The sequence below is a fragment of the Vicia villosa genome, linkage group LG2, assembly GCF_029867415.1.
Source record: "Vicia villosa cultivar HV-30 ecotype Madison, WI linkage group LG2, Vvil1.0, whole genome shotgun sequence".
Lineage (NCBI taxonomy): Eukaryota > Viridiplantae > Streptophyta > Magnoliopsida > Fabales > Fabaceae > Vicia > Vicia villosa.
In genome coordinates this window covers 202,364,259-202,386,669 of record NC_081181.1, presented here as the reverse complement: position 1 = coordinate 202,386,669, position 22,411 = coordinate 202,364,259, and the positions used below count along the sequence as shown (strand labels likewise).

The 22,411-nt window shown below is 33.1% G+C and overlaps 1 protein-coding gene across 1 annotated transcript; it reads right to left on the bottom strand.

Annotated features, from left to right (window-relative positions):
* Positions 1–5,300: 5,300 nt before the first annotated feature.
* On the bottom strand, positions 5,301–11,326 carry LOC131653637 (MLO-like protein 11). The gene is made up of 16 exons (XM_058923886.1): positions 11,170–11,326; positions 10,570–11,073; positions 9,865–9,922; positions 9,461–9,696; positions 9,243–9,359; positions 8,872–8,932; positions 8,543–8,622; positions 8,225–8,299; positions 7,767–7,852; positions 7,504–7,553; positions 7,277–7,317; positions 6,979–7,149; positions 6,846–6,881; positions 6,699–6,766; positions 6,552–6,612; positions 5,301–6,280 (listed from the first exon to the last, which is right to left on the bottom strand). Exons 2-16 carry the CDS (start codon positions 10,693–10,695, stop codon positions 5,885–5,887), a joined length of 1,662 nt encoding a protein of 553 aa, XP_058779869.1. The 5' UTR covers positions 10,696–11,073; positions 11,170–11,326; the 3' UTR covers positions 5,301–5,884.
* Positions 11,327–22,411: the final 11,085 nt, after the last annotated feature.

Sequence of the window (22,411 nt, the reverse complement as noted above, 5' to 3'; positions counted from 1 at the left end):
GAATTTCTTGAACACTCTAAAAATATCATCACTACTCAAAGTGTAAGGCCGAGTCTTTCTTGAATGGCCATCAACTAAAGACAATATTTATGCAATTCCCTTGTTCTTATATGAATAAAATGGATGATGTGTTGGTGATGTGGTTTTTAAATTAAACTTTGAGTTCTTCGGACTAGGCATGGCAACGAGGCGGGTCGGGGAAGGATTTTACCTCTTCCAAATCTAAACCTGAATCCCCAATCAATTCTCGTTATCCGCCCCAAACCCAAACGGGGATGGGGAATTAAAACCCAAACCCGTCCTTAACGGGTTCGGGTATCCTCGCCCCGCCATCATGTATTTCGTAAAATCAATTTTTTTAATAAAAATATTTACTTTTTCAAAAATCAAATTACATTATAAATAACAAAATAAAACAATCTCAAAAAAACTCATTCATATATTTCAAATATTTAAAAGGGTTAAATGCAATTCACCCCGTGCCATTAGGGCGTGTTTCAGATTTGCCCCCCTGAATCTTTTTTTTTTAAGAAGACACCCTTATAAAAGTGTAAAGGCAGTTTCACCACACCCTTTTACTACTAATGCTGACTGGACTTTGACTGATTGGCTGACGTGACAAAGGAATAATTGCTGACTGCGTTATCTTCTTAAAAATAAATAGAATTCTAGGGTTTTGATCCACATATATCATTTCTTTATTATTATTATTATACATTTTTTAAAAGAAACAAAGAGGAATAATTGAAACCTCAACCCCAGGCCCTCCCCTTCTCGATCGTACTCTCCCTCTCTCATCTTTACCAACTATCTCTCTCATCTCCATCGGCCTTTCATCTTTCTCCCATAACCACCAAAAATCATAACACAAACCCAGAAGAAATCATGCATTCAAACCCAGACAAACCCTAATTTCCCCAAATAAATCCCTAATTCAGTCAATAATCAAGAACCAGATATCAATCCTAAGGTTAAGTGTTATTCGCGCTTACCTCTTTACCGTGAATCTCTGTATCTCAGTTCTGATGTCTCTGAATCTCCCCCTAGTCCCTCTTCTTTTCTCTGTGAAGATCGCAAAAGACTTCAATCCCCCTTCCACTCCTTCTCCTCCTTTTTTTTCTTCCTGAAATTAGTCTTAGTTTTTAATTTATAGTTAGGGTTAGATTTAGATTAGGAAAAATTAGATGAGTCTGTTGTTACGAAAATATTGATTGATTCCATTAGTTGATTAGGGATTTGATTCGATTTGATTTGTATTTGAACAAATTGGATTTAGTTTTAATTTTAGGATTTGATTTGATTTTTAGAGTTAAGTTTTTTGATTCGATTTGTTGTAAGTTTGTTTTGGATATTGAATGTAATGGATTGTTGATTCAGTAGTAGAATGTTTTCCTGATTTGCGTTTGATTTTGTATGGTGAAACTCTTTTAAGAAGATAACACAGTCAGCAATAATTCCTTTGCCACGTCAGCCAATCAGTCAAAGCCCAGTCAGCATTAGTAGTAAAAGGGTGTGGTGAAACTGGCTTTACACTTTTATAAGGGTGTCTTCTTAAAAAAAAAGATTCAGGGGGGCAAATCTGAAACACGCCCTAATGGCAGGGGGTGAATTGCATTTAACCCTATTTAAAATAATAAATACAAATCAAATTATTAAAACATTAACCGCATATTTAATAATATAAATTATGAAATATAAATAATAATGTACATATTGAAATAAACGGGGCGGGTTCGGGGACGGGTTCGGGTGGGTACTAGTGTCCCCATTACCCGACCCATTCCCATGTTTTCTAATCGGGGAAAACTCAAACCCAAACTCAAATCCAGTCAAAGCGGATTTTCCCCGTCAACTTCGGGGCAGGTTCGGGTGGGTACCCGTGGGTCTGGGTTTTATTGCCATGTCTACTTCGGACGAATAAGTGTATCTATGACGATGTGTAGGAAGTAACTTATAATATTTAATATTTAATAATGTTTAATGTGCATTTGTGAGCTGAATCTCATATTTAGGTTCTATTTGGCAAGACATTTTATAAGTTTATAGTTTATTTTTATTACAAGTTTATAGTTTTTTTTATTAATTTATAATTTAATTTCTAGACGTTATTTCAAATAGCATTTTAATCTATAGCTTATAATTTTTTCTTCCTTTTTTTATTATTATTTTAAATAAAATTCACTACTATTCTTTATGCTTATTTTAATTTAAAATAAAACAATTATATTTAAATATATTTTATGTCATTTTAAATTATCAATTAATTAAACCACTAATTTTACCAAACACTTCAATTAGCTTATCAGTTATAAATCATCAGCCATAAGTTATAAGCTATAAGTTATTAGTCATAACCTATAAGCTATTAGCTAACTTATCGGTCAATCACTATTTTTACCAAACAGAGTCATAGTCTCTATGAAATGGACGTGCCAACCAAGAACATGAATTAGCACCTCGGGGCACACTCCTTGTGGTAGGCAACCCAAAGATCATCAGCGTCTGAATTTTCGATTATCTCTAAGTTGTTGTGATACAACCCAACCGACCAAGAAAACTTGGCATGTGCACCCCTGGTGATTCTACACTGCTCAGCTGCTTCCTCAGGGTTAGCTCCCGAATAAGCCGCCATCATATCAACTGCATTGGCCCTGCTAATCTTATAATGATCAAGCAACCTTCCTCTTATAGATGTAAGAAGCAAGTTACATCATCCAATGTAATAGTCATCTTGTCGATGAGCAGGTGGAAAGATGATGTTTCACTATGTCATCTCTTAACAAATGCAGCCTGCATGCCATGGTTGATGGTGGTGTACCCGGAAGCACAAAGACCTGCAAGCCCGAAATTCTAGAGAGCATTTTGGAACCACTCATCCTCGGGATGATAAAGATGGTGAATCATTCTTGCATGATTCACAGACTTCAGACATTCATGTTCATGTTGAAAATAAAACAAAACAGTCTCAATCGAGTTGAATTTGATTACAAAATAAAAAATAGCACTGCCCAAAAATGTACCTCTTTGTCTGTTACATGTGAAGCCACAAGCTCTTCAAAGTATATCAGTAAAGAAGTGTTTGTGGGCCTTTTTGGGAAAGGGTCTGCAAGTGGGCATCCTCAGCATGGTGCGCACGATTGTTGAAGCGGAAGAGGGAAAACAACAAAAGTTTTGGAAAAATTTATCCGAAAAATTATCTTCTCCACTGGAACTGGTTGGAAAGAATTATCGTTCGACGGATTTTTAGTTCTTGTGTTCGGGTTAAATGGATTTTAACGTAAAGTGCGGAAAAGTAAATTATAAACAGAAAATAAATGCACTTTCGAGAAGAGAAACTAATTTGGCACAAATGTAAACTACTCGTCACAAACTTAAACCTATTACTCTGTAGCACTCAACGTACAATACTCGTCAGAGTCACCACATATCCCTCGCATCAATGTCTATTTCTAAAACACCGACGAGAGTTCAACCATAATGCTCTTTCGATGATATTTCAACCGATCGAACAACAAAGAGGCATTAAACTTTGATATTATGTGGATGTTAACCCCAAACCTATCTCTAGAATCTAAATCTAACAATTATCCCCCTAATCAAGATTCATGAGTTATATGTCTATAACAACACAAATCCAAAGCATTTAAGCAAAAAGATCAAGGAAACGCCAACAAAGATTTGTAAAGCAAACTTTATACAACAATAAGGTAATAAATATACATAGGTTCATAGTAAACTTACAAAAAAACCCAACAAATAGAGAATACATAAAGATAAGAGAAGAAGAATCACAAATCTCCCGGTTTGTCAACTTCGATTGATGAGCAATCTGACTCCGGATCATCAAAATGAAAGCTCCATTGTGGTTTTCAAGCTCTCTCTACTAAAAAATTGTTGTGATGGTGTTGAGACTAAAAAATACCCAACCCATACCTAAAAAATATGATTTTTTCCCTATTTATTGAATTCCAAAGTCGCAGTGGGCGCTTCGCGTGGTCTGTGCGGTCATGAAAAAAATCAACACTAGTGTTTTTGCCATAACTTGAGAAGCGTAACTTTGATTTGCCCCCGGTTCAAAGTGTTGGAAAGCTTATTCAATTTCCTAACTAACAATTACTAAATATCAACAAATTGATGATTTTTATCATATTTATTTTAAGCCTTATTCGTTGATGAATTTCTCAAAATCGCGCGTTTGAAGCGGTGTCTTCAACACTTTATTACTCATGCTCCAAATATGCATCAATACATACAAAAAGACATAAAAACTATCAAACGGTGCATAAATGAATCAAAGACACAAATTATACACAATATATATAAATCTAACTAAAACGTGTGAATTCACGCGCAAGTTGAGAAAAAAGAGTCGATAAGTGCCGCAAAACTATATACACAAATAACTACGATTTGACACTTATCAACGACTCTGGGATCCCGACCCCCGTGATAGTCGACTCCTAGAGGTTGGCGCCTCCGTATTGTGATGCAGAGAGGAGACGGTTCTAGCCTGTTCATGCTGACGACCCCTCTCGAGACGACTAGAGGCGATTAGGTTAAGTCACCCAAGTCTCAACATTTCGTTGTTTTCAGGTATAGCCCTGGAGGAAAAATTAACAAAGCAGATTAGTATGTATGGCAGGAAATTCGAAAATGTATCTCTGAAAACCTAAAGCAAAACACTTCGGAGATACATCTCCAAAAAAAAGCTTTGTTCAGCTTCAATGGCAGAAGTGCTTCTGCAACTGCCCTAACCATCTAAACTCATCCAAATCATATAAAGAGAGTCTATACATAAATTATTTGAAATGTTAATGTTATCTAATGCATTCAAACTAACCTATTTGAACTAACACATTAATCAAAAATCAAAATAAAGCTAAATAAATTTACTGAAATATGTGTTGATGAGGGACTAAAGTGTTTTGTTATTGAATGCAGTAATTAGAGGGAGTTGGGAATGGTAAGATACAAGTAAATGTTGCTTCTAAACTTAACATTGAGCGGGAACTAGAAATGGGTAGAGTGAGGTAGAGAGAAACTTTTGATTTTCTGAAAAATGGAGAAGAGGGATGGTCTGTTGCGAGTTTTAAATATGTTCACCTAGTTCAGATATGCATCTCCGAATTAGTTTTTTAAATTAAAAAAAAAAGTGTTTGGAGATACATCTCTGGACACACGCTACAAAGACCTTCAAAAATACATCTATGAATTAACCTGTGGTTTAAATGAAGATTTGGTGTGTCCAAAGATATAACTCCAAAGACATAAAACATTTTAGAAATTTCGCACAGGATCTGAGAGAAAGAGCAAGGGTGCAATGAGAAATTGCATTACTTTGGCTGGTAATATACATGTACACAATTTGTTTCTTCAAGATTATGACTTGCAAGTACTTATTCCAAATAAGTCTGATCCATTATGCTTAACTTCAATATAGGATTCAAGTTGTCTTGGGTGTGTACATGGTTGTTACATTAATGGCCAGTTTTTCAAATACATGCAAAGTTAAGCTATGGTGTTTAAACTCCATTAGCCATACATGCCAAGACAAGGTTGCACTATTTAGTTTTCATATGCAAGATTCTATGTTGGAATTGCAATGCCGCTCCTTGGCAACAAGAGACCCAGTGTATCCATTCTACGATTGTCCCGATAAAGCATTGTTACCTTACATGGCTTTTTATGGGGGAAAACAACAACAGCCAAGCCTTATCTCACAAAGTGGGATCGGCTACATGGATCTTTTTTTCGTCATAATGTTCGATTTAGGATCATGCTTCTAATAATATTCATACAAAAGCCGTATTTATCAATGTGTGCCCTTTGAATTGTTTCATTTCTTTTTGTTTGCATCAAGATTTGATTCTGTTATTCCTCGTAACTATCTTCCATTTGGCAATGAGGAGGATCTTGGAACAGGTTCTTGTCTAGAACTGAATGGTACTGATGAAGATACTGAAGCTGAGGGTCGAAGGAGGGGCGTAATAGCCCTACTTGAAGTTTCATTAGCGATAGGAGGAGAAGGGGTAGCCGTAACAGTTGTTACCGGTTGTAATTCTACTTCAGTACCAGTGGCAATGTCTTGAAAGGAATCGTCGATAATTCGATGATCGTCTTCTTCAATAGACAATACAGTGCTCGTGTCTGTATGACTATGAACGGTGGAGTCATCAGGGAACATACCATGTCTTCTCTTCTTCCTAGCTGCTTTACCCCATCCATGAATGGTTTCTCTTATTCTCTGTGGAATTAATGCTGCCTTATAATTCGTTCCCATCTGAAATAAATTTACGAAAATTGTTTATGTTAACGCATAAACATGTTAGTACTAGTAACTACTATTCAACTCCAAAGTCCAAACTCAATATGGAGCCAGCAACCCTCTCCAGTCTCCGGCCAAATTGCCAGTCGTTATGGCCGAAAAGGACTGGAATGAGTTTTTGGTTGCAGGCAGATTCTTACACTTCAAAGCTACAAATTCAAGCTTTCAAGTTTGAGAGCATGGAACATGTACCGACCAACACTAAAACACATACATACTCGGTTACCTGTGTAACGAGTGCGTAAAGTGGCAACGTGCTGTAGCTGCAGAGAAACTGTCCGGCAAATCTACAAGGTTGAATACAAGAACGGATAAAGGTTTATTCCAGATAATAGACAAAAGAAAACCAGAAGCTATCTTGATTTCTACATACCCCAAGATTAGCCTTAAATAAACAAGGAGGTGATTCCGAATAAAGCAGGAATTATATCCAAACTGCCACTGCAGTAAAAGAAAAGACATTTTATTAATCAAATGCCGCTTTATAAAAGAATCTTGTTTAACATGGATAAGGAAGTACCCAGAACCAAAAGAATGAAGCCAACTCAAATGCATTCTGCGAAAGAAAAGAAGGAAAACATCAGAAATTAAGAAGAAAACAACAATTGTAAGCAAGAAATAATTGCACGAGATTTAGACGAACCATGAACAACCTGGAAGAGAATGAAATGGATTAAGGAAAGTAATAGTTCAGGCTTTTTAAACCAGAAAAGTTCATCGCGGGGCCTCAACTTAGCTTCTGAGAAGAAACCAGCAATTCCAGCATTCTCCAGTGCTAACGTTGCAATAACTTGCTGCAGCTTTGTTCCCACCAAGAGAACAAGCTGTTCTTCAACATTAACACGTAAGAAATAGCATGACATGTCAAAAGAGCAACCACACGCCATTCACAAAGTCAATGTTTCGGAAATAAAAGTAAAAAGTTCAGAGTGAATGAAAAAGGTAACTTACAGATATAGGAATGATAGCTATCCAGAAATATAGATTAGAGCCTGTGTTAAACACACACAAAATTGTTAATTTCAAAGGTATGCAAATCCAAGTATTACCTATTCACACCAACTTGAAGTGGAATGGAAGGTTTTGCCAAAAGAAAGATCCATGGAGATTTTATAAACGATAGTCAAGGGAAAATATTATAAACGACTTTCACCTCAATTTCTCACAGTAGGCAATACCTTTAATGTTGAAAAGCATGAAACCGACGACAAATCCCCATAGTGGGCCGCTACAACAGATTTTACAAAAAAAAAAAAAGACAGGATTATCAGCTTTCAACGTCATCAGAACCAAGTTGCAATAAACGAAAGAGATGATAATATACCAACTACCAAGGCACAAAACTCAATTCACTGAATGACTAAAGTTTGACATCTAATCCTAAAAGAGATTGTCATGAAGCTGCAATAATAGCTACTGCTGAATCTCAGCTAGTACTAACCTCACACCAACTATCTTTTGGAATTCCTCTTCCATAGATCGAACCATGTAGCTGTGGAAATCATATTTTGATGAAAGTTTGTGATTCTGCCATGATCACGGAAATCAGATAATAAAATAATTAACATTCACATAATAGAAGTTTATACATACTACACAATTTCAATAAACCTGACATACAATACAAGTACCTTCATTAGGCAAAAAAACTAATATCAAACAAATGCATGAAGTAATTTTAAAAGGCATATTTCCAGTCTCCAGAAAATTAGAACTGGAGTTTTTTAACAGAAAAACAGAAGATTAGAGGTATGAGTTAGAAAAGCTCGAGAATCTTTGTCAAATGGTGAGTTATTAGGATATTTTGAGAAAAACCTCCAAATACAATGAGATAAGAACCACGTGACTCAAATCAAAACCATTTACACCTGAAATAAATTTTATTGCATTATTCCATACCATGATGAAGCCTTTGCGAAGGGTAAGGTAGTCAGCACGAACCACAGATCGCCCAAATTGTCGATAAAAGCATGTCTGCAATTTGATCAAACTTAAACATATAAATATATGAAACCAGGATTTGTCCCATCAAAACTTCTTACATATATATGCGTATTGAAACAGAACAAGATGGGTAAAACGATGCATAATAAATTGTGGAATGGAGAGTATTAGATGACTAAAATATATTCATACAAAAAAAGTTTGCCATCAAAAGATGCTGACAGATATAAGAGATTCATGTAAGTGAAGAAACAGGTGGAGATATTTAATTACCATCCAAATAGCTAATGGGTTTGATGTATGAGTCTTGGCAAAGCTTGATTGCCTTCGCATAGTCATCTGCCTAGTAATATCTGTTGCAACAAAAGAAAATGCCAGCCAATTCCTTAATATGGTTACCATATGAATACATTCTTATATTACTTTTATCAATTAAGCAACTTCCTCCAAAGTTTAAGGTGTTAAACAGCAGTAAATGAACTTTATAGCATGTTCACAGAGATTATATAACCTACAATAATTACATAAACAGAACAAATGCATTACAGAATAACAAAATTGTATGAGTTGATTCACTTGGTAAGTTAGTACACTAAGCTTACCAGCTAAATAATTGTGCCGATCCATGTGAGCCTCATCCTCCCACACTCTCCAGCTGTGAATCTGGTTTATTAAACTTAGAGCGTTATTATGTCAAACAAAAATCCAAAAATGATATAACAGAATGTTTTGTCTCCGACCTCAATATTGAGCGAACAAAATAAATAACACCTAGAAATATCTCAACAAGATTCTTCTATACTATTACAATTCTGTCTAATTCAATGCATATTTAAATTAATTAGAAATATTGAACACATTAGATACACGCTCACTGACACTAGAAGTAAAATATAACTGAACAGTTTTAGTAACACTTATGATAAAGGTGTGGAAGTTTAGTCTCATCTACATTTAAAAAACCGTATCTAACCTTCACAATGGCCAACAGCATTGTTAGGCAACTGTAAGATACATGTGTTATCGCCATGACAAAAATGAACCGATGCAACTGCTCTAGACCTTCATACGAAACAAACGGTTCATAACCCTGAGTAACATAACAAATTGCAAATCAACCTCCATTTACTTATAGAGCCATAAAAGCTCAAGATAGTCAAATTTAACACATGTGAGTTATACAGTTCATGCCTCTTTGCAGGAGCTTCTGTTGATTCCATTCAGCATCCTTCTAATTAAGTGAGGGTAAGAAAATGCCGTCAATAATTTACGTCCTTCGGACCCATTCTCTTCAATTTCTTTATCAATCTCGGATCTAGTGCATGGAGCAAAAGCGCTATTATAGAACTTTGATGGAATGCAAATATTGGCTATCATGCCAGAGGTAGCAGTAAGTAGGAGAGATATAAATCCGAGCAACATCAACTCTGAAGATAAAATTACAAAATTAAGGGAAATTGATCAGTGAAAAGATACACATTACATCAAATTTGCACAACGCAGAGAAGTTGGTAAGGACTAACAACAACGAAAATCGAAAAAGAAATCTTGTTCATATATGGAAGACTTTTCAGTAGAAATTAATTCATGTGTACCTTCTTTCATCTTCTCCAAAGCTTCAAGTAAAGGTTTTCTATTAGTTTTCCGCAGCCACTACAGACACAGAAAAAATATTACCGCAGATAAGAAGTCATACCAAAGAAGACAAAAAAAAACAGCTTATATCTTCCCAAACCTTTAAAAAGAGATGGTTTGGTCACTAGAAACACTATCATATGGTTATGATTGAATCAAGCTCAAAACTTCAAATTAGAAATATAAAATATGTATGTGATTGCATTAGGAAAAAGAGCTTTCATTTCTAATAATAGATGCAGTACAGATAAATCTGTCAGAAACACACATTAAGTCCAAAACTGAACCTAACTGCGCTTAAATATTTGTGAAGCAAAATACTTATTTTTATCCAAAGTCTTAATCATTATTGTAAAATAGCAGTTGTAGCGCTATAGCTTAGCAGAATTTGAACAGATCACTATTGTCCCACAACACACTTTTGGTACAAAATATTGTGAAATAGCGGCTATAGCACTGTTGCCTAGCAGAATTTGAACAAATTACAAACAGCAATTTGCAGTTATCCCCAATTGACACACTGCTTTTAGTTCTTAAGTTAGCAAAATGGCTTAAAAATGGAACATGCTTCCAAATCGTACCATACAACTTTTCCCTACAACTTCACAGGTTAACATAAAAAACAAAACCAAAATCCCATCAATAAGATTTCAAACAATACTTACATTGCTTAAACGGTTAATCGAGCGCTCCACAAGCAAGGACACAGCAACAAAGATGGTCAACACAGTGGCAACAGACCAGGTAGGAGTCAAGGCCAATGACCTTGTTTCTTTTTCATTTTCAGCCATATCGAAGTATCCGAAACCTTATATTTAACCAAGTGCCTTAAAAAAATCTAAGGCAACTTAATTGACTTAAAATTAGGGTCTCATTTGAAATCAACTTTGAAAACAATAAAACCAGAAATCACAATACAACACTTGGAGTAAAAAAAAACCAAGTGAATTATTTGGTTCCTCACAACATATCAATAACCTCTACACTCTAAAGATGCATAATTAAAAATTACAGAAATCCCCCATGGCTTTTCCCAATAGAAAAGATGGGGGAAATACCTATTCTTTTTCACTGTAAAGGATTATAATATAAAATAAACAAGTCTCTTCTTTTTCCTTCTAGAAAGTTCTTGAAAACCCTTCAAACAAACCTCATTTTCAAATCAAGCTCTGCAAAAACAGAAAAAGAAAAGAAAAAAAAAAAGGTTATTCTTCATATTACTGTTTCAAATTTCAATAACAGTGTCTGGAATCTAGGAAACTCACGGAAGAATGGTTATGGAAGTTGGAAGTGAATCAGAAGAATGAAAAGTGAAGATCTCTGTGTGGTGTGTGTGTGTGTGTGTCAGTTACAGAAAAAAGAAAAAAGAAATGTGAAGCTTAAACAAAGACATTACGTACATACATTGAATGAGTTTACCAAAAACTACGCACTTTTTTATGATTTTAATATAAAGTGTGAGAAAGAGGGGTAAGCGGGTCTTTTCATGATGGATGCCAATGCACACATTTCAGACTTTTCGGTATCTTCCCTGCTGGGCCATAGCTGCGTGCCAACTCGCCTTACTATTATTGCAATCAGTTTTTAGTTACAAAGTGGAGATGGCAAAAGGGTCATACTCAACTCGTTTAAACTCGAAAAAAATGGACTCGGAGAATGAGACATAATTGAGAATACGAGTCTAAAATTTAGTTTTAGACTCCTATAAAATTTGAGGTTGGCGCGCACCACGCGGACATTGCACTTTAAAACTTAAAATTATAAAAATTTATGTTAGTATTCGTCCCCAAAAAAAAATGAGGCGAAATAGACATACTAAAAGATGTGTGTCTAAAACCTTGATTTGCCCTACAAAATGTATGGGGTAAGACGAGTAAATTCGATGGATCATATCTGTTTTGACACTCTTAAATAAAAGATTCAAAGTAAAAGGTGTTTGACTAACTGTTTGATTTATGATAAATGAATTATCATTCTATCATACTATGAATAAAACATGGACAATATTTTTAATTTTGGTAGCCAAAGTAGAGGCCCAAAATCTTGTTTCAATTCGTCTACATTGCGATTAAATAGGGAATGCATGGACTAGATTCATTTTTTCACCCTTAATTCCATGGGTGGTAACACGAGTCGGGTCCGCCTATTTTAAACTTCTTTTAATGTAGGTCGAACAAGGTTTTAACGATCTCATTGCATTTTGGCAGATTTTTGCAGTGGCATGTCTAAACAGTATTAGCATGTCTCTAGAATTTCTGTACATTGTAGAGGTGGCAAAAAAGACATGTCCACTGGCGGTCAAATGAGCAAACCCGCATGACCAGGTCCTTTTTTCACCCCTAGTCCCATGGATGGTAAAATGAGTCAGCTCCTCCTCTTTTATTCATCCTTTAATGTAGGTCGAGCGAAGGTTTTGATGATCTCATTCTATTTTGGCAGATTTTTTCAATGACGAGTCTAAATAGCATTGGCATGTTCCTAGAGTTCATAGTACATTGTAGAGGTGGCAAAATGGACATGTCTATTGATGGTTAAACGAGTGACTCTACATTAACCTGGTCCTTTTTTCAGCCTTAATCTCATGGGTGGTAAAATGAGTCGGGTCTGCCTGTATAGCTCGTCCATTAATGCATGCCAAGCGAAGGTTTTGACGATTTCACTCTATTTTGGCGAATTTTTATAGTGGCGGGTCTAAACACTAAGAGCATGTTCCAAGAGTTCTCAGTACATTATAGAGCTGGCAAAATGGGCATGTCTATTGATGGTTAAACGAGTGACTCTACTTTAACTTGGTCCTTTTTTTCAGCTTTAATCTCATGGGTGGTAAAATGAGTCGGGTCTGCCTGTATAGCTTGTCCTTTAATGTATGTCAAGTGAAGGTTTTGACAATTTCCCTCTATTTTGGCGATTTTTTATAGTGGCGGGTCTAAACAGTATGAACATGTTCCAAAAATTTTCAATATATTATAGAATTGGCAAAATAGACATGTCCACCAACTTGTCATTATTGAAACTCGTTAATTTTTTATTTAGAATAAAATATTATTAATAGACTATTCTAAGATTAAATAATAAAAATATAAAAAAAATATAATTTAGATAAATATACAATAAAATAAAAATGAGTCTAAACAATTAAGAAGATTCATCCACTAATAATTCATATCATACTCCAACGATGTGTATTTGATTTTAATCTAACCTCAAAAATGAATTTTAACACTACCAATTGAGATGATAACATTTTCTTACACTTGAATATTATGGTATTAATGTTTACGAGTAATCAAAATAGTTTCATATTACTTTAAAATTGATTTTGAGAATAATTTATATACAATAAGCATACATCTCAATTGAACAATTGAACGAGACATAGTAAAATTTTTCATGCCGAAATGGACAATACATCTTAGTTGTCAGCGGACTTGAGATCGATCAAAATAAATGCTATATAACTATATACATTAAAAATAAACAAATACTAACTAACATTTTAAAATATTGATGAAGTATTTAAAAATATCTTTTATTAAAAAGTGTAACATTTCATGAAAACATATTAGAGAAAATAATTCAATATGATATTTTGGTTTAATGTATGTTTGCAAAAATATAATTTTAAAGATGTAGAATTGGTTTTGAATGATTTTGAGATGTTTGATACTTCTTAAGTAGAATTGGTTATGTCCTCAAATTTAATTTTATTTAAGCTAAAATATATAGTTTTTGAGTTTAGACGTAATTTTTAACTCAACTTTACATAAAATTATTCAAATATAAATCACTTTACATTCAACTCAATTTTAACTAAAATCAATTATACATAATCGATCTTCTCAAAATCAATTTTTTTTATCACAAAATTATATATCCATTGTTTGAGTCTCAAATTGTACCTAAACTTTGATGTAGCAAACAGGTGTATCCTTTTATTTATCTCCTATATTTATGGCACTTGTTGTTGCCTTCAAGTGATACAGCATCGTGCCACCATGGAACTTATATTGGTAGGTGGTCACTTTTCACTATATTTTTGGAATTATTTGTAATTTATTTTGGTGGGTTCAAAATTATCTAGAGTTGATCATAACTCATAAGAAATAATTTGGAATAAAGTCCTAACATCGAATGTGAGAGTTAATAATAATAACTTAATAATTTGGATTAGGTCGGATGCCGCAGTATTGACACATCTTTCCAATTTCCGTTAAATTGATTTTTTTCTATTCAAATTTAGAGCCTATTTATTTTAACTTTTTTTAAAATGATTTTTATAGTTTTACATAATTTTGTGTAAAAAAAATTATAAAATTTTTTTAAAAATATTTTAAATAAAAATTTGTTTTGAATAGTTATTCTTAAAATTTATAAAAACTTTTTTTAGATATTAAAATTTCAAAAATCACTTAATTTACTATTTCAAATAAATTTTCATAAAAAATCACTTTTAAAATACAATTTTTTTAAATTGCGATTTTGATTAGGTTTTGATCAAAAAATAATGTATATTTATGTTATATGATGTCAAAATTGGTATTTTATTTTAGATAAAACTAATATAAAATACTTGTAATATTTTGAAAAACGATTTTGTAAAATCTGTTTCAAAAAATACAAAAAAAAAAAATCTATTTTTTAAAGCTGAAACAAACAGGCCCTTAATGTAGAGATTTTGTTTTTTTTTTAAATGATTTTTATAGTGTTACAAATTTTTCTGTAAAAAAAAAAAATTATAAATAATTTTTTCTTAAAAGCTTCAAATGAAAATTTAGTTTGAATAGTTATTTTAGATATTTCATCATTTTATTAAAAAAAAAATTGGATATTAAAATTTCAAAAAACTTTCACCGAAAAAACATGATTATTAACTAAAATAAAATAATATGAATTTCGTTTATGTGATAAAGCATATAATAAAACAAACATATTTAGTTAATTCAATTTAATTAATAGTTGCCTAAACATTAAATTATAAAAGTGTATGCGACATTCTACTTCTTTTATTTTTACAATATTTTTTTATCATTAATATAAATATCGCGCTATTAAATTAAATTTATATTAACAAATTTTATTTAAGATATAAATATAATTTATTAAAATATGAGAGATTAAGAGATATGTGAATAATATAAAATAACTTTATACTAGTATTCAATAAGCTCTTAAAATAACTTGGTTAACATGACAGACAAATAATTTTTTAATAATTATGTTAAACTATTTTATATTGATGGTGTGTGTCTTTTAAATTCTTAAGATATTTAAATGTGTTTGATAAAATTAACGATTTAACTAACTGATAAATATAAAATGATATAAAAAATATTTACTAATTAAGAATTAAACAATTAAAATTTATAAGAGTAATAATAAAGAAAAAATATAAGCTATAACGCTATTAAAAATAGCTTCTAAAAAATAATTTATAAGCTACTAAAATAAATTATATGTTCGTAATGAAAAGACTATTATCAAGTAGATTTTTTATTAAACATACTTATAAAGTATCAACAAGTTATAAACTCAAATATGATTAGTTAAAAAGAGCCTAAAATTTTAAAATTAAATGAAAATTCTATAGTATAAAAAACAATTGGTATACGCACTATAGGGTGTGTTTGGCTGTAGTGAGAAGTTGTGAAGAGAGAAATAAAAAAGAGAGAGTATAATAAGAGAGAAAGATGAGAGAAATAGAGAAGATTTGAGATATTGTTTGGTTTAAAAGAGAAAGAAGAGAAATAGAAGAGAGATAAGTGTTGATAAAATTTGAAATTACTAAAATATCCTTTTATTAAAAAATTCATTGAATTCATTTTTTATATATTTAAATTAATTAATTTCAAATCATTAATTAAATCATTTGTCTTGATTTATGTATTTTAATAATAAAATATAATCAAATTAATTAAATTATTTAAGATCATTTATTTTATTTTAAAAATAATTAATTTATTTAGAGCTAAATTAGTATAAAACCAAGAGAATACAAAATTAATTAATGTGAAATAAAATAAAAAAATGTCATCAATTTATGTGAGAAATAAATAGAGATATGTGTGTTCTACTTTTTACCTAAACAACAACAACAAATCACATAATTTTAATTAATTAAAAAATAAATTAAGAATTTTCTCTCTCTTTCATAATCTCAACCACCCCATGAATTCAATTAAAAACAAAATTAAAATAAAAATAAATTAAAAATTACTAACTTCTTATTGGTTGTGCCTAAGATTATAGATTTATGACCGTGTCCATGCAAGAATTGCAATTCTTGCATGGACACGACCCTAAATCCACATTCTTAGGCACAGTCAATAAGAAAGAGTCTTTTTTTAAATTTATTGTAATTTTAATTTTGGTTTTAATTGGATTCATGGGGTGGTTGAGATTATAAAGGAGAGAGAAAAATCAGTATTTATTTTTTTAATTAATTAAAATTCTGTGATTGGTTGTGTGTAAAACAAAAAACAAGGGTGTCACAAGAAATCTTCGCGCATCAAAGGAAAAGGTGGTGGGTCCCACCATAATTCAATCAACCTTCTCCAGTTTTTAGCATACCAAGCAGGAGAATTTGGATATTTCTCTTCAACTTCTCTCGCCCCCATCTCTCTCTTCTCCATTTCACTCATACCAAACATAGGCTTCTAAGATTGGAAATATTTTAGCGTAAAAAAAATAAATTGAAGTTAAAAAAATGTTTACAAAAAGTGATAGGAGGGAGGATATTCCATTCCATTTAGAGCCGTCTATAATGTTCATGCAGTATGCACGTGCCTGTTATTTTATTTTATTTTCTTATGAATTAAAACTAATATACTATCAATCAGTCACACTACTTGGTGACTTGCTTTGTTGTTGTGTGCAATAATTGTCAACGAATCTACAGCGGTGCTCACTTTTTACACTATATATTATTATATTTATATTTTATAACTTGCTTTGTTAAATTAAAAATACGTTTTTTTTTTGGATAAGCAAATATTAGTATTTAGTTTGTTATAGAAAAGGAAGGATTTGTGAGTAATTTTTTTACTATAAAAAGTTTTACTTTAGTTCCAAGCCGACCCGAGTCCAATAAGAAAATGCTAAATATTACGACAAATATTTCATCAAAAGCACACGACCCTTTATTTAAAAAAAAGACGGTTTCATCTTTTTTTTTTTTAATAAAATATTTGATTTAAGCAAAGAAAATAACACCCCGTGTATTTTGTGGGTTAATTATTTCGTGTACTATAGCGTTGCTCACACCAACAACAATGTTTAATTATCAATTTAAAGTTATAAGGTGTTGGAGACACGGTGCACACTCGACTTTCAAACATATATTCAATCCACATCATGAAATGTCCTTTGTTGTTGGATGTTATTCAACGGCTTTTCGCTTATATTCTGAAAAGCAACGGTGTCTCTAATTGATCTTCATGTATAAGAGATCCTACTTTGGATTATTATTTTTTAATAAAAGCATGACTTTATTGAATTTTCAAAAAACAATTATTACAAACTGATCCAAAGGGATCTCGGTATCTTAGTGAAACATAAATCAAACTAATATATTCTCACTTATGCTCACTTATGTGCATAGATAATTTTCTATGTAAGCCACATCTAATGCTAACATTTTCTATTATTCTATTTTTCATGTGGGGTCCAACATGTTTTGGGAAAACAACATGTTATTTCTCCCCTTCCACACTTCATAAATCGTTTTCGTTATAGCCATTTTTAGAACTTTCCTTTTCTGTCCTTTCTTCTTTGTTTCACTGATGAGCCAAATGCTTTCTTCCTTCCATCACATTGGCTTATATTAAGCCAAGCCAACACATCCTTCAAAATTTTCTTTGTTGCATTACAGTCAAAGAAAAGGTGATCAATGGATTCTTCACCATGGCAAAAACAACACCTATTATCAGTAATGATACCAAATCTACATAACCTATCATTTGTAGGCAACTTACCTCTTAAAGTCATCCAAAGGGCGAAGATAGTTCTTGGCCTTGCATAGTTATCAACAAGCAGCTTGTTCCACTTTACAGGAGTAAAGTCTCACAGTAGTGCATTATACATGTCCGATGTTTTGTATTTACTATTCAGCTCCGCTTGCCCCCAGTATTCCATATTTTGTATCATGTCTCGCAGGCTGCTTAATTTCTTCACCATCCATGAGCTGCTCTGCTTAACCTGCCAAAGCATAACATCCTGGTTTTTGAAAAAGTAAATATTCGCCCATCGAATCCATAGTTTGTCAGCCTTGTTATGGATATTCCACAAAAGCTTTCCCATCACTACTTTGTTCCAAACCCGCAAGGAGATGATATTGAGTCCTCCCACTGACTTGGATAAACAAACACTTTCCCGTGCAATATGTGCCTTCTTGCCCATCATAGTTCCACTCCACAGGTAGTTTCGACATACGCCTCGACTTGCTTGATGACTTTTTTAGGGAAGTAGAACACTTGCATCTAGTAAGTTATCATTGCAAACAGTATGTTATTGATCAGTTGGCATCGGCCTGTATAACTCAATAATCAAGCGGACAAATGCGTAATTCTCGCCATAATCTTATCTATCAAAGGCCTGAAGTGGTGGGAGGATAATTTCCTACTGTCTAATGGAATTCCGAGGTATTTGAAGGGTAATTTTCCCTCTGAAAACCCAGTGATTTCCATAATCTCAACTCTAACATTTCTAGGCATCTCTCTGTTGAAAGTATTTTGGGTAAATATTTTCTAATATATCGTATCCACAGAGACTGAGTAATATTGTTGTCGTTCTATAGTTACTTTATAATGAGTCATGAAAAGTATTGGTTTGATGATGTGATCTCGAATTGCAATTAATAGAATAAGATTTAAATGAATAAAAGCTTTAAGATTGAATAACAATGGTGAATGAATATGTTGAGTTCTAGGGTTCATCAACCTAATCATATACAATAATCAATTAATCCACATGTGAACATTATCTAAGTTATTATCTTCATTCATCCTCAAAACTGATATTATGTCTAATGATCAATCTATAACCACCTCTACCGGTTGATCTCTCAGAATAACTATAAAGATAAAGGGAATGAATAACGATGATTTATGAAAACTTCTTCAAAACCTCATCTCTGAGTATTAATCAACAAGTCAAGGTAAAAACCTAGGGCGAAAGTATAAACCTTATCTATCGATTGATAGTTCAACAATGATATAAATTAAAAGCAAGGTTTTTCATTGATAATAAAACTTAAACAATTGTTCACAGGAATTAATCAAAGTAATTGTATCTTCATAGGTTAACTACTACCTTAAACTCAACACAATGGGGTTTAGCTCTCCATAGCCATGAAGAACACACAAGATTTCATGGAAGGATTCATCTTCATCAAGGGAATGTCTTCAATTGATGTTGAATTCTCCGTTGGATGTTGTCTTCTACTCTGGAATCGGATTGCTCTCTGAATTTCGCTCACCAAAGATCTCCCTCTTATGAGGATTAGGGCTTCTATTTATAATAATTTGTCCTTGTAACGTAGTTGTCGCGGCTCCGCACGTACTGGCGCAGCGCGGACCCAAGTCAGAGGGTTTGGCGCGTCTCGGCCTTTGCTTTATCCCACTTCTTTGTGTTTTCTCTTATTCAGATCCTCTACGCCTGCATGTTTCCTCGTCTTTGCTTCTTAACTTCAATATCTGCACAAATAACACCCAAAGTGACGCAAGTTGTTCTACAATTAGCATTGAACCACTAAAGTTCAATTCTAACTATAAAATCCTTAAAAAGCACAAAATATGTTCACTTTTAGCTCAAAAGGTAGTTAACTTGACAAATGAAAACACTACTAATTCACTCCTAACACTCTCCAAAATACAGCTTGCATTTTGAGGGATGAGCTTTGAGACCCGTGGCCAAGGAAAATTTGCCTAGTTCCTATAACATGAGCTACACAGACAGTGTATCACTCCTGGTGAACAACATAACATCATCACCAAAACTCACATTTGTAATTCGTAGCTTCTCGCACCGAGGGTGATAATTGAAGTCGGGTATCCGCTCAAGATTTTTCAAGCAACAATGCATATATTCAATAACCAGCACAAAGATAAAGGGGGAGATGGAATCCCCCTGCCTCAATCCACCTTTGGCGTACAACATGTTGGTAATCTGTCCATTTATGGCGTATCTATATGTCACGGTTCACACGTAAAGCATTATCCACTTTATGAACTCCACTGGAAAGCTCATCTCATGCACGATCTACTTTAAAGCTTGCCATTCAAGGGTGTTATATGCCTTTTGAAAATCCATTTGGATAGCACATCTAGGCGACACCTGTTTACTGCTGTATCCTAGTAATAATTCTTGAGCCATAAGAATGTTGTCTTGAATCACCTTTCCTGGTATAAAGTCCGATTGGCTATCACCAACAACCAAGTTAATAACTTTGCTAAGCCTTTGAGTCAGAATTTTCGAAATTATTTTGTATATCGTTGTGCAGCAAGCAATAGGACGCATATCCTTCATCGATCTTGCTTTGTGTGTCTTTGGTGTCAAGGTGACCAGGGCACAATTAACTGCTGCAAAAATTCTATTATGTTCAAAGAAATCTTTAACAGCCATAATGACATTTTGTTTAGTTATCTGCCACGTGCTCTTAAAGAATCTTGAGTTGAACCCATCTATTCTCGGGGCCTTGTTATCTCTAATTCCCTTCAAAGAATCCCATATTTATTTTTCTGTGACAGGTTATATTAGATTCCTTCCTTGAAGATCAGGGAGTTGCGGTCCTCTACGAACTGCAACAATACCCACCTGTTGAAGTTGTGCAGTTTGTATTCCAATGAGATCACCATAGAACCTCATTATCTCTTTTTCCATATCCTAGAAGTCTGTCATCATGTTCCCATTTGAATCCTCCATTTGGTTATACCATTTTGCTTTATTTTCCTTTTCACAATAGCATGAAAATAGGAGTTGTTGCCATCTCCTAATTTAAGCCATCTTACCTTAGCTTTTTGCATCAGCATCCTATCTTCCAATTCAATTGTTGTCGGCAATCTCTTAGTCACCTCTTTAATTGCACTAGCATGTTGTGTATTGAATATATCCTTGGTCAGCTCAGTTTGAGCAGTAGCAAGGCTTTGTCTCAGTTTTTCAATATTTCTCACTTTGGATTATGTTATAACTACGAATTACTCTCATACTACTTTTCTCATAGTAACTGACTTGGATGATAGAGTGTTAACTTTACAGGTCATTGATTAGTAAAATATCAAGTGTACTAATATGTCAATGTAGTAATAATAGGAAATCACAAAATATCGATCTCAAAGACTGCGTACTGATATAGAGTTATTGTTTCAATTCAGTTAAACAAAAGCCTTTGGGGTTTTAGTTTGGAGTTTTTGCTATAGAGAAATAAAAAAATCAAATTAAATAGAGAAGTTGAACATATTTAAGTAGTGTATGATCGGATTCATTAATAATTCTAACCAGACCTTGCAATGACATCTTTTAAACTATTGATTATCGGTTCTTAAGGGTGTTTCCTCCTAAGTCCTTAGTGAGTAAACCTTTAAACATTCAAATTATCTCTTATGTCCATAGCGAATTATAGATGAAATTAAGCATTAATTTATCAAAAAAAATTGGTTCCTGTCGGGTATCCTTAGTCCTAGGTGATATCTACTGCATGATACTTTCAATCGAGCGTTAACATTGACAGTCCTGCCTAACTATTAACCGTAAATCAAATCTCAATTTTTGTGAAAGAGAAATCATTAAGCACAAACCAAAAGTAAATTCAATAGAAAAGAAATTATTGTCATTACAAGGTTCAAATAAAAATCATTAACAAATCCAGATCAGGTACACCCCCTAACATTTTGGGATTTATCTACTCATAGAATCTAAGAAAAACATGGTAAAAGTCATAAACATTACACATAACTTGATGACTTAGTCTTCAATCACGTAAATCTCTTGAAGATCTTGATCCACCTTGAAAACATGAGTTTTCTAGCCTTCTAAACGTGTCTTTGCTGTCAAAAATCGTCCAACCCATTGAAAATCGCGTTTTGCCATTATATAGAGCAATTTTAGGCCTTTTGTGCGATTATGGGCACCCATACATGTATCAGGGTGCCATATGTGTATGGGGGGTTGCATATGGGGTGTATGATAAGCTCTCATATGGGCATGGCCTGCTGCTATACGCGTATGGGCAAAAACGTGAAATTTTTTAGATCTGATACGCATATGAACAAATCCGAATTAGCCTTCGGGTTCTTCATCAAAGTTGTAGCCCTTGATGTTAGATTTCAGTTGCCTCCGGTCCCACGTAATAATGAGTTATGAAGCTCTAGTTATGATCAAAATACCACATGTCTATCATGATAAAAAAACATGCTGAAAAATAGACTTTCCCAATCTTTTTGAAAATTCGCCGCGTTTCTGTTTTGACCATATCATTGACTTTCTCTTACCTACAAAACACGTTAACCTTTCCAA